The sequence below is a fragment of the Cebus imitator genome, unplaced genomic scaffold, assembly GCF_001604975.1.
Source record: "Cebus imitator isolate Cc_AM_T3 unplaced genomic scaffold, Cebus_imitator-1.0 Scaffold61, whole genome shotgun sequence".
Taxonomy (NCBI): domain Eukaryota; kingdom Metazoa; phylum Chordata; class Mammalia; order Primates; family Cebidae; genus Cebus; species Cebus imitator.
In genome coordinates, this window is record NW_016107376.1 from 1,675,452 (window position 1) to 1,703,119 (window position 27,668).

Here is a 27,668-nt window from a genome sequence, read left to right on the forward strand (position 1 = left end):
TTCCATATTAAAAAATAAATAAAATGAAAAGAAGATATAGGCCAGGCATGGTGGCTCACACATATGTAATCCCAGCACTCCAGAAGGTGAGGTGGGATGAATGCTTGAACCCAGGGGTCTGAGACCAGCTTGGGCAACATAGTGAGACTCTGCCTCTCTACAAAAAATATAAAATAAAAATTAGCTAGGCATGTAGTCCCACCTACATGGGAGGCTGAGGTGGGAGGATTGCTTTGAGCCTAAGAGGTTGAGGCTGCATTGAGAATCATGCAACTGCATTCCAGCCTGGGTTACAGAGAGACCCTGACTCATTAAAAGAAAAGGGAGGGAGTGAGGAAGGAGGAAGAGATGGAGATGATATAGTGAGAAAGGCCCCTTAAACTGAATACTTTATACAGAATAAAAAGAAATGAGATGAAGTCATGCTATTACAGCAGGAGATAGATCCAAAATAAACTGCGACAGGAAGGTTGAAATTAGATTACAGAGATGACTTTAAAATTAGGCAAACAGGCTGGGTGCGGTGGCTCACAGCTGTAATCCCACCACTTTTCGAGGCCAAGGCGGCTAGATCACTTGAAGTCAGCTCAAGACCAACATGGCCAACATGGTGAAACCCTGTCTTGACTAAAAACACAAAAATTAGCCGGGTGTGGTAGTGTGCACCTGTAGTCCCAGCTACTTGGGAGGCTGAGGCAGGAGAATTGCTTGAACCTGGGAGGCAGAGGTTGCAGTGAGCTGACATCAAGCCATTGCTCTCCAGCTTGGGTAACACAGTGAAACTCCGTCTCAGAAAAATAAATAGGCTGGGTGCTGTGTCTCACGCCTGTAATCCCAGCACTTTGGGAGGCCAAGGCAGGCAGATCATCTGAGGTCAGGAGTTTGAGACCAGCCTGACCAACATGGTGAAATCCCATCTTTACTAAAAATACAAAATTAGCCAGGTGTGGTAGCACATGCCTGTAATCGCAGCTATTTAGGGAGCTGAGGCAGGAGAATGGCTTGAACCAGGGAGGCGGAGGTTGCAGTGAGCCGAGATTACGCTATTGCACTCCAACCTGGGCAACAAGAGTGAAACTCTGTCTCAAAGAAATAAAATAAAATAAATAAAAAATAAATAAATACAAGTAGGTAAACAGACAATGAATCTGAATATAAACTGAGTTGGGCTTAGAAGGGGATAAATGGAAAGAAGGCCATGTGGCAAAGGAGGAATGGACAGAGGCTGGGGGGCAACTGTGAGTGATTCAGAGAAACATGTCGGGAATTACTTAACACCTGTAACTTCTTGTATTATAATGGACACACTGAAGCTTTTAAGGGACTCTTCAATGTGAAGAATTTTCAAAAAGCAAAGTGACAGGGGCCATTGTTCTTTGCAGTAATTTTGATATTCTTGTAGAGATCACTCATTAAAAGAACATTTCATGCAAATGGTATCAGTAATGGATATCTCTTTCTGGACCCATGCTAAGTCCTCCAAAGTTTCAGTCATTTCAAGAACCACTCTTTTGAAATACTTGAAGTACACATGGATTCACTAGAAACTACTTTGACCTATTCCTCAACAATAACTACCCTTTTCACATCTGGAGTTAACTGTCAGCTTTAAACTACTAACAGCTCTGATGTTTAAATTAATCATATGCAGCAATGTCATTTGTCCCTTACTTTTTTTTTTTCCTTTTTGAGACAGTGAGACTCAGGCTGGAGTGCAGTGGTGCTATCTCAGCTCACTGCAACCTCTGCCTCTTAGGTTCAAGCCATTCTCATGCCTTGTCCTCTGGAGTAGCCGGGACTACAGGCGCATGCCACCATGCCTGGCTAAGTCTTGTATTTTTAGTAGAGATTATGGGGTTTTGCCAATGTTGGCTATGCTGGTCTCGAACTCCTGGCCTCATGCGATCCTCCCACCTCAGCCCACCAAAGTGCTGGGATTACAGGAGTGAGCCACTTAGTTTGACCCTTCCTTTACTTTCTAACTTATTCTGGTTTCAGAATGTTATTTTACGTTATAAAAATATAATAAGCTATCCTTTATACTATTTGCTTACCAACATCTTCTGCATCCCCAATAAAATAATTAAGTGCTACCACAAGTGCTGATTATCTATGATATGGCATCTTAGTTTACTACTTACACATTGCAATGGAATATATACTCACAAGCACACATGCTATTATAATATAAATCTACAACAATATAGTTATTTTTATTTAAAAAAGAAACTTAGTTCACAAAAATTCTTCACATTACATCCTTGTCCACCTCCTCCCTCCCAACTCCAATTTTTAAAAGCTTTCATTTTAGAAAAAATAATGGGTTAGGTGTACGTCTTTGCAAAGAACAATTAAATGGATGCAACTGTGAACTCATACTCTCAAGGATAAATCTCTCTAAACTGTACTGAATAGCCTTAAAAGAAAATCTGCCTCTACGAAGAAATAAGAGCAGAAATAGAAGACGAATATATCCAGGTTTGTTCCCCAGGTTAGCTCTGAACTTACAAGTGACAGAGAACTTGGAGAGATGATTTATAAATCCACTTTTTTAAAATTAAAATACAATCTACCACCATTTAAATGTTCAATTCATGTTATAAGAAAATTTTAAATTAAGTTATACTTAAAAAATGTAAAATATTTTATTCCTCCCTGAGTCAGGGTCTCTTAGAAAGCTGTGAGATCTTAGGAAAATCTATATAATTTCTCCAAGTGTCAGATTCCCCCAGCCTGGAGACATTAAAATATGGTGAAGATGGGCCAGGCACAGTAGCTCATGCCTATAATCCCAGCACTTTGGGAGGCTGGGGTGGTTGGATCACAAGGTCAGGAGAGTAATGCCATACTGGCTAACATGGTGAAATCCTGTCTCTATAAAAATACAAAACATTAGCTGGGCATGGTGGCACAGGCCTGTAGTCCCAGCTACTCAGGAGGGTGAGGCAGGAGAACTGGTTGAACCTGGGAGGCAGAGGCTGCAGTGAGCCGAGATCGCACCACTGCACTCCAGCCTGGGTCACAGAGCGAGACTCCGTCTTAAAAAAAAAAAATTTGGTGAAGATGAATGGAGAGAGCCTGGCCAGCAGTAAGCATTCAACTTACTGCCCTCAATAGTCTTTCTTTTTGACTTTTCTTCTATTCGAAAACTCAAATTTGGTCACGCCTGTAATCCCAGCATTTCGGGAGGCTGAGGCAGGCGGATCATGAGGTCAGGAGTTCCAGACCAGCCTGGCTAACACAGTGATGCAAGATTCTTTGAACTGACTGCACCATGGACTACATCATAGTCAAGTCATGGTGACCCCTGTGACTCACACGTACAGCTCCAGATGGCCTACCCGAGCCGGAAAGTCTAAGGTAACAGAAAAACCACAAAGGGAGAAGAAGAGCTAGCTCCTGCAGCTCCTGATAACCGACCTTGAGAAATTTTACCATTATTCCTGCCTCTACTGATAAATCGACCTGTGACACGGGACCCTGTGGCCTGATTAATCCACCCAAATTCCTTACAAGGGATCTTATTAAAAGGCAACTGTCAACATGGCCACGTGCAGCCTATCTACTTTCTATATTTACTCTTCGGTCCTTCTGATTAAAATTCAAAATTAATTTTAGCATACCTCTGTGTTTGAGTAATATGTGTTCCACGATGACCGCAGGGACTCCTGACCACCAATATCCCACATAAGAAAATGAGTGTTCTTCACAACTATTTCTTCAACATTGCTGCCTATGGTTGGAGAAGTATGAACCACTTCATTCATTAAGCTGTTAAAAGACAAGACAGCATAAAAGCTCTTATAAATCTTGAGAACCTGAAGCAATTTTCATCTCTGTATTTTTAAGATCAATCAACCTTCTGCACCAATGATCCTTAGCATGAAAATTAGAAACCTGGAGAACATTTGTGCGAATAAATAGCTAAACAACTTCAGAAGAAAGACTTTGTTTTTGGTTTTTATTTGTTTTTTTAATGGAAGGAATTGCAAGCTTGATGGGAAAGGAAGGAAACAGTGTGGCGTGAATTTGCATTTCTGTGGCCTAAAATTGCCACACCACCATGCCCTGCTATCAGTTAGATAAGACCCAATGTCCCATCCCATCTTCAAACAGCAAGTTTTTAGGTGACTGTGATGCCAATACTTGCAAATTAGCAAATATTGGATAGTAGGCTATCCACAATTTTGAAGACTAAGTTGAGACTTAGCCACAAAAATTAGTTCAGGCATATTAATCTAAAGTAGTCCTAGGAAGAAGACCATGGGCAAGTGAAAATTTTAATTAACCCTAAATATATTTAGAAGACCAGGCGTGGTAGTTCACGCCTGTAATTCTAGTATTTCGGGTGGATCACCTGAGGTCAAGAGTTTGAGACTAGCCTGACCAACATGGCAAAACCTCATCTCTACTAAAAATACAAAAATTTGCAGGGCATGGTGGCGGGTGCCTGTAACCCTAGCTACTCAGGAAGCTGAAGAAGGAGAACTGCTTGAAGCTGGGATGTGGAAGTTACAGTGAGTGGAGATCGTGCCATTGCACTCCAGCGTCGTCAACAGAGCAAAACTGTCTCAAATACACACACACACACACACACACACACTCTCTCTCTCTCTCTCTCTCTCTTAGAATACTGATGCTTATATCCCTCATATTATCATAATCATTGGTAAGGCTACATTTATCAATTAATTCAACAAATATGCCTTTGCAGGTAATGTGCCAGTACTGTGTTGGAGGAGGCATGCAATTCTCTCTTGGGTTTTATGTATATTTTTGAAGCCATATATATAAAATTATTTCAACAAAGATGACAGGTTTCTGAAATGTTTACATGTGATGTTTAAAAGCTATTTCATATTTAGACACATAATAACAAATGAATGAAAATGTTTTCAAGAAAAACAAGTAGTTATTCAACTGTGAAACAACAAACCTTAAGTCAGTAGCTTTTTAGCAAAGTAGTTGACAAATGCGTTAATCACTGGCTACTTCTGGTGAGCTACGGGCTATCTTCCAATGCAAGATGAGTGGCAAGAGGTAAGAGCCACATAGTGGTGCAAAGAAATGTGTATGTATTTTGTTAAAGTGCTTGGTAGATCCATTTCAATTGCTTAATAAGGCTCATTTCATTGGCACTGAAAGGATAATGGAAAGTACTCTAACAAGTGGCATTTCCTAAGGTATTTATAGATTTCTCTGAAAGTCTCAAGGCTCTCCCTCTTGCAAGCAACTACAGCAATATTTTCGGAGTGATCACATTTCTTTTGACTTGACAAGTCTGGCTATGTTAAACAATTCCAAAACTATTAGTTAGGAGGGTAGCAATAGCTTCCTAGAGGTATCAATTTATTTACATCAACCCCAGTGTTGGAAGAACTAAGTGAAATCCACTTTATCATCTCACCCCGCCTTTATTTATTTTAGTTTAATATTAAGTCTTTCTTTCAAGGCCAGAAAACAATTTCGTGTTTGTGAAGGCTTTAGCAAATATACAACTGTTTATTTCACTCACTTTTCTATAGATTGTGTTTAGTAAAATTAAAAAAAAAAAAAAACATATAATTATAAACATATTAGTTTCATTAACTAGTGAAAACTGTTTAATACACACCCATACTTACAATTGGTAAAGAATGGTGGTTTTCCCTGCATTATCCAGTCCCACTATAATTACTTTGTGTTCTACGAAAAGAAAGCAAACCATAAACATTTAACACTGTGGCATTACTGCAATTACATGCTTTCAACAATGATTATTAGTTAGCTCATTAATGAGAATCATTCACAGAATATCCATTACTAGACTGTTAAAATACAGAAAGAAATGTTATGATGTTAAGGCTACCTAGGTAAAGTAAGACATCAATTATCATCGATTCTCTGTCTAGTTCTCTTGTAAAAGAACGTGGGAGATGGGCAGGCAGGAAACACCAGAGAAGTTGGTCACTTGTACTGCATCTAAGGAGGGGAGACCCAAATATTAATCTAGGCAAAAATTATAACCTAAAATGTAAGTGTTTTAAAAAGCCTGTTTTACACACCTTTTTAGCTCTGTACCAATCAAGTTAGCTTTTTATCAAATTGTTTTCACATCTGTAAATTTTCCCACCTATGTGTACCAAGATCTGTTTCTTCCTCTCACTTAAAAATCCCATTAAAAGCTTAAAATTGAAATGTTTCATCTGCCACAAAGATATATGTATACTCTCAACAAGTTTTTATACAATCACTTACTGTTTAACATTTTTTTTTTCCAGCTGGATGCTACAGTTCTTTTGAGCAGATTCTGTTTCTGCTCTTCGTACAACTAAAACCTCTTCAGTTCTTTCTTCTTTTGGGTGCCATGCACTAGTCACCTCTTTTCATAAGCAGTTGCTATAGCTCATCTAATTATTCTGTTAAGTGGTACATATTCTGCAATGTCCTTTGAATACAGAAAACACCCCAGATGCCATCTTTCCTAAATTTTAACTTATGCCAAGTATACTAAAGATCCCCTTCTCCAAAGCAGAGGAATGCTTAAAAGGTTACACGTTAACATCAACAGTGCACCTAAGGAAGTTGCCACAGAACCACAACACAGTCGATTTGTAGGCAACGATTTGGCACATCTCATATCAGAACCCTTCTCTTCTTGATGACCTCTGGTGAATGTCAACATTATGGTCATACAATCAACTCTCAGCTCATATTCCTATTCTAAAGTCATAATACTTCATCAGCCAAAACAAGAGCGATCAGGAAAAGTTATGTTCTTGAGATGTGCAGGTCGTCTAATGACCTACAGTCTTGGTACAGCCTGTAACAGTTGAGAATAAACAGATATGGTCTTCTGGGAGGGCTCTTTTCACCATGGCAGAAGCTGTTTTGTAAAACAAAACAAAACAAAACTTGTTGCTTAGTATAACTCATTATAATTCTCTCTTCCTCTCTCTCTCCCTCTCTCTCTTCTCCCCACCACTCTTTCTTTTGAGACAGGGTCTCACTTTGTTGCCCAGGCTGGAGTGCAATGTCATGATCAAGACTCATTGCATCCTTGACCTCCCAGGCTCAAGTGATCCTCCTACCTGAGCCTCCTGAGTAGCTGAGACCCCAAGTGCATGCCACCATGAACAGCTACATATCCTCTAATTTCTAATGAAGCCAATCTTTACGTATTATCCTGTTTGCAATCCCTTAAACTACAAGAATATGTAACAGTGGAGGAACAAACAGATTACCTGGCACTAAGCATTCTAAATTTTGGTGACAGCTAGAAGCCCCACCTACCAAGCATCTAGAGAAAACAAGATGCTTGAGGTGGTGAGAAGGAAGCCACTAGTTTAAAGATAAGCAAAACCTGAATGCAGATAATCCTGTTGGGAGAAAGGAATGGACGGATAGTACCAGATGGCTCCTTGTTGAAGCAACTCAAGTGAACACCCAGGTCATTTTCAAACAATCCTGCTCCTCGCTTCACATTTTGTATTATGATGCTTCACATAATACTGAAGGCCTGTGATGGTAAAACTCACCAATAATGCACTATTTTGAAAGGTAGGTCCCTACCGTGAAGGAATTTTGGGTTAAGACAGCGCTATTACTGTCAGTTATAGTAAATCAGAATGTTTTAGGCCAGGCACAGAGGCTCATCCCTGTAATTCCAACACTTTGGGAGGCCAAGGAGAAATTATCAGTTGAATCTGGGAGTCTGAGACCAAACTGAGCAATACAGTAAGACATCATCTCTTAAAAAAAAAAAAAAAAGGTTAGCCAGGTATGGTGGCACATGCCTATAGTCCCACCTACTGAGGAGGCTAAGGCGAGAGGACGGCTTGAACCCGGGAGGTCAAGGTTACAGTGAGCGTTGATCGGGCCACTGCACTCCAGCTTGGGCAACAAAGTGAGACCCTGTCTCAAAGAAGAAAGAAAACAAAACAAAAGAAAAGAAGAATGTTTTAACAATGTGTCTACATACTATGAGACAGTCACCTGAGACATCGTATTTCACTAGAAATCTCTCTCTTCTAAGAGACCAAGCTGTATTCCTTCCCCCAATAAAAGGCTAAGAATAGTGCTTCCAGTGTTACTAATCTATGCATATCCAGAGCCCCACACGATGCATGTTTATTTATACTAACTGAAGAAAAGGTCCAATCTAATAGTTTTTGTTTAATTTTGATCAAGTGCGTGCACGGAAGTTTCTCTGCACTCTTGGCTGTGGTGTTTGTTCTTTTCTTTTTCTTTTTTGGTAATGAGACATAAAGACTAAATATATAGGATGGGTATCCAAAAGAAAATTAGTAAGAACATTTACTTGTGGAAAAATGCAGGTTAAAAAAAAAATGAATGACTTCAATAGACTAACACCATGGGAAGAAGAGTATTAAAGGAGCACTAAATAGTAGCAGTGTTAAAAATAAATAGTGAAATGTGTCCAAATTTATTCTAACACATTAAAATCTGATATTGTTAAACTGTGTAATAAAATGACCAACTTATAATTTTAACACATAAGAAAGCCTAAAAAATATGAGTAGAGATTGCCACCTTCTAGGTTTATTACAAGTCTTATACATAGACAGTGTGTAAACAACCAAAAAAAATCAACCAAACAAACGAAAATATCCAACTTGGTAACTTAGACCATTTGGAATCTAGCACAGAAGTCTGAATTATTGCAAGGAGAAAAGCAGTAAAAAGCTAGATGATACGATGTCACATCTAAGACTTGAAGGCCTAGAGAGCAATGATGAATAACCAAGGAAGACTGGCTCTTGAAAATAAACAAAAACCCACAAAAAACTAACTGTCCCTACATTACACTGACTATAGGATCATAAGATTTGCTTGGGACAAACCACAGAACTTGAGATATATTCCTGCCCTCTCCATGCCTTCCTCTCCAAATGCATATCTGAAAACCTGACTCCAAGATAGCACAAAACTGCTGACCTGGAACACCTTACTCATTTTTTTTTTTTTTTTGAGACGGAGTTTCGCTCTTGTTACCCAGGCTGGAGTGCAATGGCACGATCTCGCAACCTCCGCGTCCTGGGTTCAGGCAATTCTCTTGCCTCAGCCTCCTGAGTAGATGAGATTACAGGCACGCGCCACCACACCCAGCTAATTTTTTGTATTTTTAGTAGAGACAGGGTTTCACCATGTTGACCAGGATGGTCTCAATCTCTTGACCTCGTGATCCACCCGCCTCCGCCTCCCAAAGTGCTGGGATTACAGGCTTGAGCCACCGCGCCCGGCCACTTATTTTATAGATAAGCAAACTGAGGTCCTAGGAGTTAAGTAATTTTCTCTAGTAAATACAGGTAGAGGATGACACAGTGAAAGCTAGATTTCCCTGCTCTTTCTGCTATGCCATATTAACTTCCCTCTGCAATTCTCTGGCCTCTCCCCACTCCCACTGCAGTACCCACAATCCAGAACACCTAAAGTGTTTCAGAGCAGCCGCGCAAATCTGATTATTTAACCATTCAACATTTACTAAGTTCATTTAAATGCCTGTGGTATTTGTGATTAAGATGAAGAAGGCAAGGACTCTGCCCTCAAGAATCTTATAAAGTTGAGTATGTAAACAAGCACTTACAAAATAGTGTAATTACTACAAAGTAATAGATACAGAAGTATCACATAATAACATTCTTAAGGATGAGATCTAGAATCCAAGGCTCAGATACCAGGAAAAAAAAATGTCAATAATAAAAGGAATATACCAGTGTTTTACATGCAGTACGTAAGTTTATCCTCATAATCATTCTAAGGGAAAGTGATATTATTTCTCATTTTGCAGATGAACAAATTGAGCCTTGAGTTGAATAATGTGCCAAACGTCATAATGCTGGGAAGTAAAGGTAATCTTTGATTCCGGAGGTGGAGCTCTGGGCTATTACACAATGTCTCACTAACCTGGTCACTTTTAATACTATTTATATAATAATGGCAGGCAGCAAAGTAAAGACAGAGAAAAGGCCAAGCACAGTGCCTTAGGCTTGTGATCCCAGCACTTTGGGAGGCCAAGGCAGGTAAATCACTTGAGGTCAGTTCAAGATCAGCCTGGCCAACATGGTAAAACCCAGACTCAAACAAAACAAAACAAAACCAGAGAATGAATACTGGGGTGGGAAGACTGATAATTATTTATTTATTTCATATTTAGAGTTAGGGTCTCACTCTATGACTATAGCTCTCTACAGCCTCCAACCCCTAGGCTCAAGTGATCCTCCCACCTCAGCCTCCTGAGTAGCTGGGATTATAGGAATGAGCCACCCCACTCAGCAAGAGTACTATTTTTGACAAATTGGTCGGAGTAAGCATCTCTGAAGAGTGACATTTGATAAGAAATCTGAATAAATGAGTGAATTAACTAAATCATTCATAAAGAATGGTCTGAGCTGGGTGTGGTGGCTCAGGCCTATAATCTCAGCACTTTGGGAGGCTGAGGCGGGCAGAGCACAAGGTCAGCAGTTCAAGACCATCCTGGCTAACACAGTGAAACCCCACCTCAACTAAAAATACAAAAAATTAGCCAGGCGTGGTGGTACATGTCTATAGTCCCAGCTACTCGGGAGGCTGAGGCAAGAGAATTGCTTGAACCTGGGAGGCAAGAGAATTGCTTGAACCCGGGAGGCAAGGCTGCGGTGAGCCAAGACTGTGCTACTGCACTCTAGACCGGGAGATAGAGCAAGACTCCATCTCAAAAAAAAAAAAAAAAAAGGTAAGTTTAATAATAATAATAAAAAAAGTCTGGCTGGGCATGGTAATTCAAAGCACTTTGGGAGGCCGAGGTAGGACAATCACTTGAGGTCAGGCAACCAAGACCAGCCCAGCCAACATGGTGAAATCCCATCTTCATCAAAAATACAAAAAATTAGCCAGGCCTAGTGGCACACACCACTTCTCCCAGCTTCTTGGGAGGCTGAGGCAGGAGAACTGCTTGAATCCAGGAGGTGAAGCCTGCAGTGAGCCAAAATCCTGCCACTGCACTCCAGCCTGGGCTACAGAGTGAGACTCCATCTTTAAAAACAACAACAACAAAAAAAGAAAGGTCTGGAAGACAGGATGCAGATAGATGATGATAAGTTTAAGACTGGTGTGTTTGAAACGGGCATAAAGTCCAGAGCTAAGAGCAGAATAAGCTAAAGGGAGAAATGTGAGCCACAAGATCTCAGAAGTGAGCAGTCAGAAGTAAAGGACAATAATCATAAACAGTAGGAAACCAATGTTCAAACTGATAACATGAAATTAATGAATGGTAAGGAAATTACTAAATAATGAAATTAAGATGTTACTGTTACATGGTTCTAAAAAGGAACTACAATTAAAACCGTATTTCATTTGTTCTTAATTCTGGGTAACAGCAGAAATAACTGGATGGGCATGGTGGCTCAATCCTGTAATCCCAACACTTTGGGAAGCTGAGGCGTGATCACCTGAGGTCAGGAGTTCGAGACCAGCCTGGCCAACATGGCAAAACCCTGTCTCAACTAAAAACACAAAAATTAGCTGGACATGATAGCAGGAGCCTATAATCCCAGCTACTCAGGAGGCTGAGGCAGGAGAATTGCTTGAACTAGGCAGGGGGAGGTTGCAGTGAGCCGAGATCACACAACTGCACTTCAGCCTGGGCGACAGGGTGAGACTGCATATCAAACAAATAAACAAAAATTTAAAGAAATAACTCAGCCAGGCGCCATAATTCACACCTGGAATCCCAGCACTCTGGGAGGTGGAGGTAGATGGATCACTTGAACCTAGGAAGTGGAGGTTGTAGTGAGCCAACATCATGCCACTAAACTCCAGCCTGGGTGTCTGAGCAAGACTCCATCTCAAAAAAAAAAAAAAACAAACAAAAAAATCTGATGACAGGTTTGTACAGTCATAAAAGAGAGAAAAAGACTATGCCTACAAAACTTAAAAAAAGAACGTAAAACTTTAGAGGTGAGCTACCATACACACATATGTAGTTCACAGAACTACAATGATATATAAAATGTTTGCTAAGATAATCAGATTTTGAAATTATGTCCTTAAATAACAGTAAAAGTAACCAGTCTTCCAGTTTAAACAATACAAAATTGCAGGAATTAGGTACTTTTTAAATTGTTGTACTTAGACAACACAGGCTTTAGTATATTTATTCACAGAAAGGTATCTAATTTATAAGATGCATGAGACTCTAAAATGCTACAGGAAAAAAAAGATGAGAATGTGGAATTACGGGAAGGAAGACAAGGGAAAGGAGTACATAAAGTAAGATCAGAAGTTTTTAACACTGGCTGCATATTCAATTTACCTTGGCACTGATGTCCAGGCTACCTAGTCCCACTCTGATTGTTGGTGTGAGGTGGGGCTTTGGGCATATTATTCTAATACATCTAAATCCACTGGATTAGATATGCATAGTGACAACAATGGAAAATGCTGAGCTTGGTAGTTAATTTTGTTGATGCAGAAAACAAAAATACAGGCTAAGATACATCTGTGGATTAAAGTCTTTAATGGCTCCCATTCCTTGCTCTAGATACTTTAATGTCCTAGTCAACTTTGGAGGCCCTCTGTGATAAGGTTCTCCTAGCTGTCTTTCCAGTCTCATCTCCTCCTCACTCCTTGACAAGCAAACTAACATACCGCCAAGCTCAACTATTTTCAGCTTCTCTAAATGTACCAAACTAGCTCATTCCTCTCCCTTTTGCATATTAATCCTTCTGCCTAGAATAACATGTCCCTTCTACAAGGTCTGCCTAGCATGCCACCCAAATTCCTCCTCATCATTACATTAAAGTCCAAGTACACCTTATTCTGCAGCCAATGTTACATTTCTACACATATCTGTTAAATAATTTATCACCTGCATTTTTTTTATGTTCATCTCATTTACTGATGTTTGAGTACTTTGCCAGCAAGTAAGGTATCCTTCTTCTTTCTTTTTAATTTTGGATCTCATATGCTTAACTCCGAAGAATGGTCTATGGTTGTATGAATGAATGAGAATAAAATAACAGAATAACCACTGGTTCTTAATTTTCCAACAGGAAAGTTAAAGGAAAAGGAAAATTCTAAGTAGAAATGGCAATTTAGGAGGCCTGAACAATTACGTGATTATAAAAGTAGCCACTGACTGTCTTTCATCATCTTCTAAATTTTCCCCTTACATCTTTTATTCCCTCTAGTCTGATAACGATGTCTCCAACGAAAAAAGACAGAAGGCAGCTATGTAGCCATGTGATAGAAAAGGGAGAAAGGAAAATAGAAAAGGATATACAGGGAAAACCAATTACTCTGGTAATGTTTTAATTCTCAAGCTCAGGGAAGACAGAAAACTGATTTTTGTATTAATCTTTATACCATTAAGCAAGTCTTAAAATGCTGCTTTAAGGCCAGCGCAGTGGCTCACACCTGTAATCCCAGCACTTTGAGAGGCCGGGACGGGTAGATCACCTGAGGTCAGGAGTTTGAGACCAGCCTGGCCAACATGGTGAAACCCCCTCTCTACTAAAAATACAAAAATTAGCCGGGCACGATGGCAGGAGCCTGTAATTCCAGTTACACAGGAGTATGAGGCTCGAGAATCGCTTGAACCTAGGATGCAGAGGTTGTGGTGAGCTGAGATCGCACCACTGCACTCCAACCTAGGCAACAGAGCGAGACTCTTGTCTCAAAAAATAAATAAATGGGAACAGCGCAGTGGCTCAAGCCTGTAATCCCAACACTTCGGAAGGCCGAGGCAGGTGGATCACCTGAGGTCAGGAGTTTGAGACCAGCATGGCCAACATGGCGAAACCCTGTGTCTACTAAAAATACAAAAAATTAGCCGGGCACAGTGGCAAGTGCCTGTAATCCCAGCTACTTGGGAGGCTGAGGCAGGAGAATTGCTTGAACCCCAGAGACGGATATTGCAGTGGGCCTAGATCGCGCCACTGCACTCCAGCCTGCCGGACAGGGCAAGACTCTGTCTCAATAAATAAATAAACAAAAACAATATGTTAAATGTAAGGATAATACAAAGTGTAAAGCTCTGCTTACTTTGAAATCATTTGGTAAGTAATATCTGTGGTTAATACATATAGACATACACATATACACGTGTGTGCCTCTATTTATAAACTTGAAAAAGACTATTTTAGTATTCTTATCAATCTACAAGTCAACTAAAGCCATTCCATTACCTCCATAACTTCTTAAATCCAGAAAAGGATTAGATACCTACATTAGCAGTAAGAAATTTGTATCAACATAAAAGGAAATAAAACTGGCTTACTAATTATGCCTGACTCTCAAATGGAAAATGAAATCAGTTGATTTTCAAAACTGGTTTCAAATACTAAGAAACCCTTCTGTTGAAAGGACGCCTGAAACTTTAACTTATCGGTAGCCCCTTTTTTGGTCTGGGTGTTTTCTCTCTTCAGAAGACATCACATCTCATTCTGACTCAGAACAGGTTTTGCAACTTCTCGGTCCTTTGGACTTGCCACTTCCAGGTGTCTCATAACCTGCTCCAGACTAATTACGGACACGTAACGTCTTACACAAAACCGAGAACATTCAGTATCTGAACGCCTAAAAAAGTGTTTAGGATGAAGATGCTGGAAAACTCGTGTATCTGAATAGGACAACTCATTCCCGAGTCCTAGAAGCAAGCAGGCGAAATCAGAGTGAAGGTGCACTGGCTTTCGGCGCAGAGGGCAGGGCGGGAAAACAAAGCACCAACACTAGCTTTAAAAAGTTTTCGACTTCTGGGCGGACACCTATCCTGGGGCTACACACAGACACAAGAACGCTTCAATAAGACAGGACAAGGCCCTCCACACGCCTCCGGGTATCGTTAGCTGTATCCCGCTTTACTTTGCCAACATCCAGACATTTGGATTCTGGGACACCAAATGTCTTGTCTTCTGCCTCCGTTTCTACCACACCTCAGGTCTCTCCTGCACGTCCTCCGGGTCTAAAACACTAAGTTTCTGCCCGCCCCCTGGTCTAAGTCCCTTCCTCTTTGGTGTCTCCCCTGCCTCCGGTGTCCCCACCGGCAGCCAGACCCTCCGCCTCGGATTCGAGCCTCCGCGCAGCTCCATCCTTCTCACCTTGGTTACAGAAGAAGCTCCACAGTTTGGCGAAGATCAGCCCCATCATGAGCACCCGGGCGGGCCGCGGGGTCCCTCGGCAGCAGGTGCCGCGGCGCCGGGCCCCCCACCGCGGCTCGGGCTGCGGGGAGCAGACAACGAGAAGCCGCCTGAGAACGCGCAGCGAAGGCACTGCTAGGCCGGGAAGCCTCGACCCGACCCTCAGAAAGCGCCGCGGCGAGTCCCCACTGGATAGTCCTTTGTTTCGAGCCCGCTGAGCCCAACGCCGACCCGTAGTCCCCTCGGTCTGAACCCACCTACCCAACACAGCCTCTCTCAGCCCCAAGCCCCACCTCCGCCCCGCCTCCCCTCCCGATCCCAGGACCACCCATCGCCGGAAGCTGGAAGCGTGACGTGGGCGCGCTTACGTCAACCCGCGCCTTCGACGTGGCGTTTCTCCGGCTTCACTTCCGGAGGGCGGGTCCCAAACTGGCCGGCGTCTGGGACTTTGCGGTAACGCCGGGAGGTGGGGAATTTTCCTCGGTGCTTGGTCCCTCTGATGTCAGCCTTCTGAGCGTTTGTGGGACTCCCCTTAGATTTGAATCTCTCTGCTGCTAGCAGCAGCGTCCCTGGCTTCTAAGCCAGGAAAGACCATAGGTTCTCTAATTGAACAACCGCCGTTTGCTGCCCTTAGAGAACTCACAAAAGTGAAGAGTGTTTGTTTCCTGACTTCTTCCTGTTCCCCTGTAGGCGTGCTAGGGGTTAGAAATTCTGCCGTGATTCTCTTTCTTTCACGTATTCATCTGTTTATTCACGTATTCATTGCTTATTCATTCATCCATGTACTCGATTGATTGATTGATTGATTGATCCACTGGAGACAAGGGTGTCTCAATCTCCTGGGCTCAAGCAATCTTCCTGCCTCAGCTTTCCAAAGTGCTGGTATTACAGGCGTTGAGCCACCGCGCCCGGCCCCTGTCATGATTTTCAGCTCTGAAAAGAATTGATCGGGAGACGAGCCATGGAATGCCTGTAGCCACAGAGTTCAGTTATATGATTAATAATAACATAATAGCACATAGCAGCCCTCCCCATTTTGCCAGGCATTAGGTATGCTCCTGGATCCCAGATCGAAATCCACGCATAAGCCAATTCACTACGTAATTGTTTTCAATTTCACTTTCCATGGTTAGGTTTTACCATTGAAAAGTTTCGCAGCCTGGAATGAATCGAAACTGAATGTCCTTGAAACCAGCTGACAGAGGAGCAAGCTTAAAAGACTATGACTTCAGTCAGATGGTTGGATTTTAACCTTGGCAACGTGGACTTTTTAACTTGCCAAACTATTAAGTTAACCTGTAGAAAGAGAATGTATGACTTATGTCTTTCCAGTGCTATGGTTTAAAGACCATTTAAGACTTAGGAAAACATGCTCCAACGTCATGATATTAAAGGCAAGTTTCAATCTCCTATGTAGAGGAAAAAGAATGTATGGAGCCTATGCAAACTTAACTTTCTTTTCTTTCTTTTTTGTTTTTTGAGACAGAGTCTGGCTCTGTCACCCAGGCTGGAGTGCAGTGTCGAGATCTCGGCTCACTGCAACCTCCTCCTCCCTGGTTCAAGCGATTCTCCCGCTTCAGCCTCCCATGTAGCTGGGAATACAGGCGCGTACCACCATGCCTGGCTAATGTTTTGTATTTTTAGTAGAGACTGGATAGTCTCGATCTCCTGACCTCGTGATCCACCCACCTTGGCCTCCCAAAGTCCTGGGATTACAGGCGTGAGCCACCTCACCCAGTTCAAACTTAACTTTCATGTCTATCAGTTGGACCATAAACGAATAATTTTGTATTTGTGTAAATAATTTGTGTATTTGTGTAAAATTTTGTATTTGTGTAATGGCTTAAAGGGACATTTTTAGTCCTAGCTTCATTATTACACAGCAAACTAGATTCCGTAACAGCTTCTAAAATTGTTAGACTTGGATATAAACCACATTCTGCTTTTTTTTCCCTGGCTTTCGGATTTCTAAGAAACCATTTCTGAAAAGAACAAAGCATCTTGGTATGAAAATGCAGAGATTTGAAGCAAAAAGCTAATAATTTCTTAAACATTTTTATGATATTTTAGAGACAGTTAAGTTTGAATTATACTTCCACTTTTAACGAAGTGGAATGAATATTTGAAGAGGACTGTTGATATTTTTATTGATTTTGCTTCTTTGAAATTTAAGAAAACTTTAATGTTGAAGTTTTCAGCTTGTTAAAATTTACTTTTAACACCTTTTTTATGATCAATTTACCTGACAATGAGACTGTTCTAATGTTTTAAAAATATTTTTTCATATTTAAAAGTTTTATTTGCTGATTTGGAAATCTAAAATTTTTACAAACTAGCGGGAAATAAATCTAGCCATAATTATTAAAAGTAATATGATTAATAGAATATAGTTGTATATTATCTATACAGAAATCATGCTGATGTATCTATCAATCTATTAGAAAAAATACATTCAAATGAATTTTGCAGGCAGTGGCTCATGCCTGTGATGCTAGCGCTTTGGGAGGCAAAGGCAGGTGGATTGCTTGAGCCCAGGAATTTTAGACCAGTCTGGAAAACATGGGGAAATCCTGTCTCTACAAAAAATGCAAATATTAGATGGACATGTTGTTGCACACGTGTAGCCCCAACTAATGGGGTGGCTGAGGCAAGAGGCTCATTTGAGCCAGGGAGGTCGAGGCTGCAGTGGGTTAAGATGGTGCCTCTAGACACCAGCCTAGGTGACAGAGTGAGACCCTGTCTGAACCAAAAAAAAGTCGGGGGGGGATTATAACTTATTTTCTTTTTTCTTTTTCTTTTCTTCTTTCTTTTTCTTTTTTTCTTTCTTTTTCTTTTTCTTTTTTCTTTGAGACGGAGTTTCGTTCTTGTTACCCAGGCTGGAGTGCAATGGTGCAATCTCGGCTCACCCCAACCTCCGCCTCCTGAGTTCAAGCAATTCTCCTGCCTCAGCCTCCCGAGTAGCTGGGATTACAGGCACGTGCCACCATGCCCAGCTAATTTTTGCATTTTTTGTAGAGACGAGGTTTCACCATGTTGACCAGATGGTCTCGATCTCTTGACCTCGCGATCCACCCGCCTCGGCCTCCCAAAGTGCTGGGATTATAGGCGTGAGCCACCGCGCCCGGCCTCATAACTTATTTTCATAAGTGTTCATGGGAAGTTAATTCCTTTAATTAAATTGAAATCCCAGTAAATTTTCTGCCCAGTTCAACAAAATATTTTAAAGAGTTCAAGGAAGAAAATGCCAAACAACTTGGGAATTTAAAAAATAAAACTATACCTAATATGTTTTTAAAAGGCACTATTATAAAGTAACTTCAGATAATACTCGGAAGAGCTAGCTGTAGCTGTAATTGAATTCAATTTATTACTCATACAACTCAGATCAATTTGTCCATTACTTTTTTTTTTTTTTTGAGATAAAGTCTCGCTCTGTCACCCAGGCCAAAGTGCAGTGATGCAATCTCAGCTCACTGCAACCCCCGCCTCCTGGGTTCAAGCGGTTCTCCTGCCTCAGCCTCCTCAGTAGCTGGGATTACAGGCATGTGCCATCAAACCTGGCTAATTTTTGTATTTTTAGTTGATGAGTCTCTAGATTAGGTGGGACTGATAAATTTCCCATCAGAAAATTCTCTCATCCATATGGTCTGAAATCAATATGATCTACTTCTGTAAATATCTATTGAGAGACCAACACTTTTTAAATGCTGTAGGCAATATAAAAGAAATTAATGTCCCACTTCAGTCATTAGGAAGAGCATGTTGGTAAATTTCTGACAAAGTTGTTTTGTGTTTCATAGAAGAGCCATAATACCCTGAGTTTCAAAACATCTACTAGATGTAAAATAGTTGTAGATCTATGACTTTGGTCACAATTCAGTAAATGAGAATTGACATCTCTTCTGTAGTTTAGGGCTCAATGTGACCAGCCTTCCCACATTTGATAAATGCCCCTTCCAACAGGTACTTCAAAGCTTCCATCACAAACACATGTAGTCCTTTAGGGGCTCGGCTGCTCAGTGGCAGTCATGGGTGGCTTATAAGTTACCCATTTATAGTAGGTTTTTGGCTTTTGAAGCTGATCCAGTTTCTTGAATTGTTTTGTCTTCTCTTCTCTAAAAACAACTTTACCCCTCTTTACTACAGTCCCATTCCTTCTGGTGGAGCATCTGACATTTCCCAAACATTTGAAATCTTCCCTGTGACATCTGCCAAATACCTACAATCTCACAAATGACTTTTCCCTATACTATAGCCATTCCTTCAGTACATGATAACACTTGTTTAATAATACTATCTAATATTTACTGAGGACTGAGGACTTTGTTCTATCCCTGTTTAAAGGACTCTACCTAATTTGTTTGGTTTTTAGTAAAATTATGAAGAAGGAGCTATTACCTCTATTTAACAGATGAAGAAACAGAAATGTAAACAACTTTAATAATTTGCCTGAGGTTGCAAGAATTGGGCTCTGAACCCTAGTAGCCTGATACCAGAGGTCAAGGTCTTAACCATTGCAAAAATACAGATTGCTCAAGAACGCTGCTAAACTTCACTCATACATTAAAAAACCATTTTCTTTTCAAGAATCTATGTTGTTTATCCCTTACTTAGGTGGGAAGGATATGTGCAAGATAAAGCAGCCAGGAGTTTAAGTCTGGCAACAGTTGGACTGCTGGATTTTCAGAGAAGTGTTCCCCAAAGCAAATTATGGTGCTAATTTCCAATGTTCCGTAAGCATAGCAAGAAAAATGGGAAGTTCTCAGTAAGGTATATAGTATTATTTCTAGAAATAAAAACGAGCCAATCCAAGATTGGTTTAATTGGTTGGTTGTTTAATCCGGGCAATATTCCGAACTAAATCGTATTTATTCTTCCCTTGACTTTCCAGATATTATAGGTCTTAATTTATAGTGTCTCAAAGGCCAGATAAATTTGAGAAGCTTAGATTGGAGCTGCTGTACTGATACAGAATTGGATTTATGGGTAAATGGTGACTATAGGTATCATGTTATCTTCATAGAACCATGTAGGATTAAAATTAGGAGGGAAAGAAGTTTCTTTGAATGGAGATAGCTAGAAGCAGAATTAAGACCTTTCTTCCAGGATCAATCTGAAATAACATTTTGACCAGTAAAAAGAGGCATGCTTATCATAGAAGAAATAAAAAGATGACCTGGAAAAATATGAAAAAGGAAGGACTAGTTAGAAGTTAGTTACAGTCTGGCTGGACTTGGTGGCGGACATCAGTAACACCAGCTAGTCAGGAAGCTGAGGCAGGAGGATCGCTTGAACCCAGGTGATCCTAATGTCTGATTTAGACATAGATCACTTTCAGATCTTTCAGCTGTGAAAGAATCCCATGGATTTATTGAATAAATATGCTATGGTCAATGACAAGGTATTGGCTCTAGAAGCCAAATTACCAGTCTTCATCCTGGCTTTTTATTTGTGAGACCATGGAAAGTTATTTCAACCCTGGGAACCTTGATTTACTCTTTAAAACAGAGAAAATGGGCCAGGAATGGTGGCTTACGCCTGTAATCCCAGCACTTTGGGAGGCCGAGGCGGGCAGATCATTAGAGGTCAAGAGTTTGAGACCAGCCTGGCCAACATGGGGAAACCCCATCTCTACTAAAAATACAAAAATTAGCCGGGCCTGGTGGTGCATGTCTGTAATCCCAGCTACTCTGAAAGCCGAGGCAGGAGTATCTCTTGAACTGGGAGGTGGAAGTTGCAACGAGTGGAGATCCCACCATTCCACTCCAGCCTGGGTGACAGCTCAAAAAAAAAGAAGAGAAAATGATAAACACCTTGCAGGTTGTCGTATGGTATAATGGCCATACAATATTTTCTACTCTCTCTGGTAAGGAGTTGGTGTATCATAGAAAGTACTTGTTCTGTGTGTGTGCGTGTGCGTGTGTGTGTGTATAATTTGGTGTGAAAATTAGAGGAAAAAACCCCTTTCCTATAGTTATGTGTAAATTACCATGGTGTGCTGCAAAAAGCATATGGCAAAGAGGAGAACTATTTTGATTTTACTGTACAATCATAAAATGGCTCAATGACTTTGGTTAGGTACTCTCGTTTTTTAAATTTATATCGTTGTCTACTTATGATCATAAAAAAAAATCGTGGCAAAGGTCTCTCAAGCTCTAAAGAATATGTCAACCGATACAAGTAGCAGTTAGCCTTATAAACAACGGTAAATACTATCTGTGGATTTTAAGTATTACTTCATGATTGGATATTAACACACCATTAACCTAACTTTCAAAAATATGAACTTCACAACTAAAGCCAGATCTATACTCCTGAGAGAGGCAAAATCATTTCATAAAATCCAACGGTGGCTGATGCGTCCAAGTCCTGGCCTCATCCTCTACTTGGAGGACATGCAGCAACACAGCAACTGGGCCCGTGCCTTTATTCAGGCCAGCAACATCTTCCACACGCCATTTGGCCATTTTTCCATTGCTCCTGGGACCCAGCTCTCCAGTACCGAGAACTAAATATTTTCATCCGTCTCGCCAGCGGCCCCTGCCTGCTTAAGTCTCCCCAGGACACGCAGCAGGAAAAAGCGCTTCCCCCATAGGGTTAGGAATCTCCGGGGGCGTGACGTGGCGTAACGTTGGGGAAATTTGCGGGTGCTGATTGGGGGACCGGAGAAAGAGTGGACCAAAGGCGCCGGACGTGACGTAAGCCGGAAGCGACTTTCCGCCGAGAAATAGGGGGCGCGTGTTTGGAAATTGGTACAAAAGATGGAAAGCGAGCGAGCTGCTGATAGTCTGCCTTACTGATTTGCGTCCGTCTCAGCACAGATTCAATTACTAAGCTTTTTTTTTTTTTTTTCTTTTTTTGGTTCTTTGCAACGTGAGTGGTATTGGCTCAGTGATTTCCGTGAGCATCTCCACGAGAAAACATTACCTCGATGAGGTGTGGTGCAGACCAGGCAGCCGCTTCTAATCGGCTAGGTGTGAAAAAGCGTGGACTTATCTCTGCATCTCCGAATTTAACTCAGCTTGATCGGCTAGATTTTCTTCAGTACCTGGTGTCAAGCCACTCGTCACTATTAATTCGCAAAGAGGAAAAAACACCGTTTTCCAGCATTTCTCTTGGTGGAGAGCTAAACAACAGGGAAAATGTCTGTTTTCCCTAAGACATCTTTGAGACCCGAGGTTGAAAACTATCTTAAGGAAGGCTTTGTGAATAAGGAGGTAGGTCAGGTAACGATGTTAGATATTTTGCAAAAACAAATATTCACACACTCTAGAGAAATAGAAAACAGTCGAAAGGGAAATCTTTAGAGCTATCGTTTCTTATTACTTGTCTATGCAAGTGTAAAAATACCAATATGTTTCTTCACGTATTAAAGCTTACTGAGGTACGAGGTGAATAAAGTATACGTTTGAACATTTAGGAACGGAAAAGAAGGGAGAAGTGCGTGTGCCTGTCAGGCATGGCACAAAGGGTTAGAAGGATGAACAAGAAAAGGTCCCTGTGTTCAAGTCGAATTTTAAAAGAGCGCTTGCTCTGGCATTCAGGTGAAAAGGATTGTGTAATTTGTTGCGTGCCTCTTTTATGCCAATAGTTGTGCTAGGTGATTTGCGTATTTTAATCTTAATATTTTTTTCGTGGAGGTTCGTTCACATTTTAATAGATGAGAAAATGAGTGTTCAAGGAATCGTGTAACTGACCCAACTTGACACAGCTGTCAAGTAACTACTGAAACCTGGAGGGAAAGAGTTACAGGTGTAATGAACAAAGGTACAGCTTTTGAATCTCAGGCACCTGATTAGCATTCCAGGGCTTTGTAAATTGTGGCTTAACCTCGATTTTTCTCTTCTGTGAAAAATTGAGATTGTTTAAAAATATTTTACCAGCCTGTTTTAGGATAGTATTCAACGTAAGTGAAAACAACTAGCTTTTTTTTTTGGCATGTAAGGCCTCAAAAAATGTTAATATTGTTTGCTGAAGTCCTCCGTAAATGTGGATTGTCTTTGATTGCAAAGTCCCGTCTTCTAATCCACTTTACCACGCTGCCTCTAAGCACATTTGTTTTTTTCCAAATCTTTAGTTTTTTTAGTCAAATTAAAACTATTTTACCAGGTTGTTTTAGGATATTAAACGTAAAACAACTAACATTGCTTTGGCATGTTAAGTCCTCAAAAAATGTTAATTTTGTTTGCTATTGGCAGTGCCTACCACAGATGTCCTCTATAAATGTTGATTGTCTTTGATTGCAAAGCCTATCCTCTCTTCCACTTTATTATGCTGCCTCTAAGCAACTTTGTTTTTTCAAAACGTTAGTATTTTACTCAAATTAACACCAATTAAATGTTATTTTTTTGGGGGGGGGGGTGGAACGGAGTCTTGCAGTGTTACCCAGGCTGGAGTGCAATGGCCCAATGTCAGCTCACTACAACCTCGGTCTCCTGGGTTCTAGCAATTCTCCTGCCTCAGCCTCCCAAATAGCTGGAACTACAGGCGCCCGCCACCACATCCTGCTAATTTTTATATTTTTTAATAGAGATGGGGTTTCACCATATTGGCCAGGCTGGTCTCAAACTCCTGACCTTGTGATCTGCCCACCTCGCCCTTCCAAAGTGCTGGGATTACAGGCATGAGCCACTGTGCGCTGCCTCATTTTTGAATGATACTGAAGCCATGCCTTTTATATTTCATTCCTTCATTTCCACAGATTACATTGAGGGACTAGACTGGAAAGAGAAAATACATTCTGTTGATTTCAAGAGACTTTAAATATAAGACATGTTAAGAGAAGTAGGGACACTCCACAGTTTTTTCCAGCAGTTTTTAAAATGGTGAACATTGTTTTATAAAGAAGATCCACACATCTTTGACGCCACCTCTGCTTCAAGAGTCTCATCAACAGTGTGGTTTTACAAAAAGAAAAGCTGTGCCTTTGTAAAAAGTATTGCCGGAAAAGGAATATTAAGTTTCGTGTTTTTTTGTTGTTTGTTTTTGAGACACGGTCTCACTCTGTTGCCCAAGTTGGAGTGCAGTGGTGCAATCTCACTTCACTGCTGCTTCGACCTCTGGGACTCAAGCGATCCTCCCACCTTAGCCTCCTGAGTAGCTGGGACCACAGACAGGGGCCACCATATCTGGCTAATATTTGTATTGTTTGTAGAGACGGGGTTTCACCATGTTGCCCAGACTGAATGTTCAGTTTTGATACGACTAAGCCTTAAGAAATACTGAATACTTTAAGGCTAGTGGATTAGGCTAACAAGTGGTTTGTCAAGATTCTGTAGAGCAGGGTTTAGTCAAATATGAAAAGAAAAATGTTTCTTGAAAAGCTTCGATTAATTACAAGGGAACATTGTTTGAGTCTTTATATCGTCATATCTGACAGGTGTCTTTGCAACTCATCTGTTTTGGAAAATACATGTTACATTTAATAATACCATATTAAAAAGCTGATGTTCTGGGGGAATCTTTGAATGGCAGTGACTATATCATTGTTACTTATTCTTTAAATATTGGCGTTTTAAAAGGATATCACCCAGTTTGCTCTTGGATATGGTGTTAGCTAGTTAGCTAACATCTAGCTAACTTGGGTATAATGTTAGCTCTGCAGAGATGTTGTATTGGAAATACATCATTAATAGACTAAATTCGTGAATTTATGTGAGCAAATGTAGCAGATATTAATATTTGCAAAATGTTCATAATGCTTTGAAGTTTAGGCAATGTTTTTCTAAGCCCTTTATGTCAGGCATTTTCTTAGTTGTATATTACCACGTTTAAGCCCAAGAACCTTGTGAAGTATTACTATTTCCTTAGTGTTATTGACATATAATCAATACAGCAAAATAGAGTGGAGCTGAACAGTTGCTAAATGATGTTTAATTAGATGCAATGAATATGTAAGCACGTTCTGCTGACTTTTTGATTCTTAAGAAATTTAAACATTCACTTGTTCTTTTTTAGATTGTGTCTGCTTTCGGTAAAGAAGAAGCAGAAAGGAAGTTTGAAACTTTATTAAAGCACCTGTCACATCCTCCATCATTCACAACTGTCAGAGTGAATACACATTTAGCCTCAGTACAACATGTGAAAAATCTGTTACTTGATGAACTTCAAAAGGTTTGTGGAAATTTTCTGTTTGTACATAATTGCATTTTTGCAATCTGCCATGCTGTTCTCCATTAAAATCCTATGAATGATATAATACTCTTATAATTTTACAGATAAGGAGATTGAGGATCATGAATGCTAAATTGTTCAAAGCTATCCTAGATAGTAATGCTGGAACTTGACCCTAGTACTTCTGATTGGAAATTTATTCATTTTTTTGATGACTAAATAGCTCATTAAACCCCTCTGGGCCTCATTAAAGTGGACCTCAGTAGCTTCATCATTAAAATATGAGTGAACAAGTCCAGTCTAACCTTAAAATTCTGTGGGTTTGTGATAAGCACCATGTAATGACCAGGAAAACAGATTGTATAGCTGAGATAAGCCCAGGAGGTACATGCTAAATACTTATTGGATTATAGTATTAATTTACATAAAAAATAGATGTTGTAGGCCAGGCGTGGTGGCTCATGCCTGTAATCCCAGCACTTTGGGAGGCTGAGGTGTACGGATCGGCTGAGGTCAGAAGTACAAGACCAGCCTGGCCGATGTGGCGAAACTCTGTCTTTACTAAAACTGTAAAAATTAGCCAGGCATCGTGGTGAGCACCTGTAATCCCAGCTTCTTGGGAGGCTGAGGCTGGAGAATCACTTGAACCCAGGAGGTGGTGGTTGCGATGAGCTGAGATTGCGCCATTGCACTCTAGCCTGGGTGACAAGAGCAAAGCTCCATCTCAAAAAAAAAAGTGTTGGGCCAGGTATGTGGGTCACACCTGTAATCCCAGCACTTTGGTAGGCCAAAGCCGGTGGATCACATGAGGCCAGGACTTGGGGACCAGCTTGGGCAGCATGGTGAAACCCCATCTCTACTAAAAATACAAAAAAAATTAGGCATGATGGCACATGCCTGTGATCCTGGCTACTTGAGAGGCTGAGGCACAAGAATTTCAGAACCCAGGAGGCAGAGATTGCAGTTAGCCAAAGTCATGCCATTGCATTCCAGCCTGGGTGATGGAGCGAGACTCTGTCTCAAAAATAAAAAATGATGTTGAGGCGCTGTATGTTTCGTAAGACCAGGAAATTAGAACAGTATAATGAATCTGAATCTATTTTCAATGTAAAACAGCGTGAGACTTTTTTTTATTCAACCAATAAAATAGTTTTGGCAAAATATTCCTCTTACAGATGAAAACAGTATTATAAAATGCCATTTATGACTTCTAAGCAGAAAAGTATTTGAATTATCTTGTTTATAATTTACTTTTTTGCTTTTGAAAGCTTTGCCTTATGTGTTTCATATACTGTACACTGAAATTTACCTCAAAAGAAATGTAAGATGTAGAAAAATCGATGCCTGAGGAGTACCACATACATTGCATATTGTAGTTATTAAATGACTTATGTCACTGGTAGTTGTCAGCAGACCCATTTCTGCCTTATTTGTATCTGAATTAAAGCAAAAGGCAACCATGATTAAAGGGTTTCCATTTGTAAATCACAGGCTGTGTTTACTCTAGTTATTTGGAAAACTATCACTGATTGACTTACCCCCTTTTAAACAATCTCATTATTACATTTATGGACTCTCTGTCATACTCTCCTTAAGAGCAATTCTTTAAATACCAAGTTGTGAGTAGACGACAAAGTTATAAGACAAACCAGCTAGGGTATCTGAGCGTATGAGAACAAACCTTAGTATAATAATTAAATAATAATTTGAAAAAATTAATCTGATTTTCATTTATAGATAGCAGTAATTGTATTGAGAGTAATGACATTAGGCATTAAACATAAGCAGTTGCCCTAAGCAATTAAAGTAATTACTTTTCCATAGCCATGCATATATGTTTTCAGGTAATGGAAAAAAAACTGTTCTGAGGCCCAATGGAAGTATCCATAACTCAGGCACATCCAGATATACTTTATTATTGTTTTTCATAGCAAATGACTTCTAGAACCTAGATATTTTAGTATCCTAGTCTGAATATACAAGATCCCATGGGCTAGGAACAGTCACTCTGGGCTTTGGGTTCCTTTCCTTAGATGTTATGGTTGGACAGGGAAGCTCGGGTCTTGGGTCAGAGTCACTAGATAGCAGTACCTGATTCTAGCAAGAAAGAGTACTTGGAGGAGGCTTAGGCTATAGATTTTCTTTTTCTTTTCACATTGAAAAGTTGATGTGTCCTAGAGAGATGTCCTGAATACTATGACATAAAAGTAAGTGTTTTCTCCCCCAATGTCTCTGTACCACATACTTAATTTTTTTTTTAAATGGAGTCTCACTCTGTTACTTAGACTGGAGTGCAGTGGCGTGATCTCGGCTCACTGCAACCTCTGCCTCCCGGGTTCAAGCGATTCTCCTGCCTCAGCCTCCTGAGTAGCTGGAATTACAGGTATTGGCCACAATGCTTGGCTAATTTTGGTATCCTTAGTAGAGACGGGATTTCAC

At 40.6% G+C, this 27,668-nt stretch overlaps 2 protein-coding genes across 4 annotated transcripts in view; one reads left to right on the top strand and one right to left on the bottom strand.

Moving 5' to 3' along the window:
• Positions 1-15,421, bottom strand: part of ARL5B (ADP ribosylation factor like GTPase 5B) — a 25,631-nt gene extending 10,210 nt beyond the window's left edge. Inside the window, exons 1-3 of the mRNA XM_017529750.2 lie at positions 15,078-15,421; positions 5,625-5,685; positions 3,624-3,771 (exon numbers count right to left, since the gene is read on the bottom strand). Coding sequence (XP_017385239.1) covers positions 3,624-3,771; positions 5,625-5,685; positions 15,078-15,126 — 258 coding nt within the window. The 5' untranslated portion in view covers positions 15,127-15,421. The remainder of the gene's footprint in view (positions 1-3,623; positions 3,772-5,624; positions 5,686-15,077) is intronic.
• A 6,243-nt stretch (positions 15,422-21,664) lies between these two features.
• NSUN6 (NOP2/Sun RNA methyltransferase 6) overlaps positions 21,665-27,668 on the top strand; it is a 56,595-nt gene continuing 50,591 nt past the window's right edge. The window contains exons 1-2 of one of the 3 annotated variants that reach the window (XM_037738997.1): positions 21,665-22,333; positions 25,074-25,229. In XM_037738997.1, the coding sequence (XP_037594925.1) occupies positions 22,259-22,333; positions 25,074-25,229 (231 nt within the window). In that variant the 5' untranslated portion in view covers positions 21,665-22,258. Of the gene's footprint in view, positions 22,334-25,073; positions 25,230-27,668 lie in introns of those variants that run through there. The other 2 variants (XM_017529760.2, XM_037738998.1) reach the window with 2 other exon arrangements.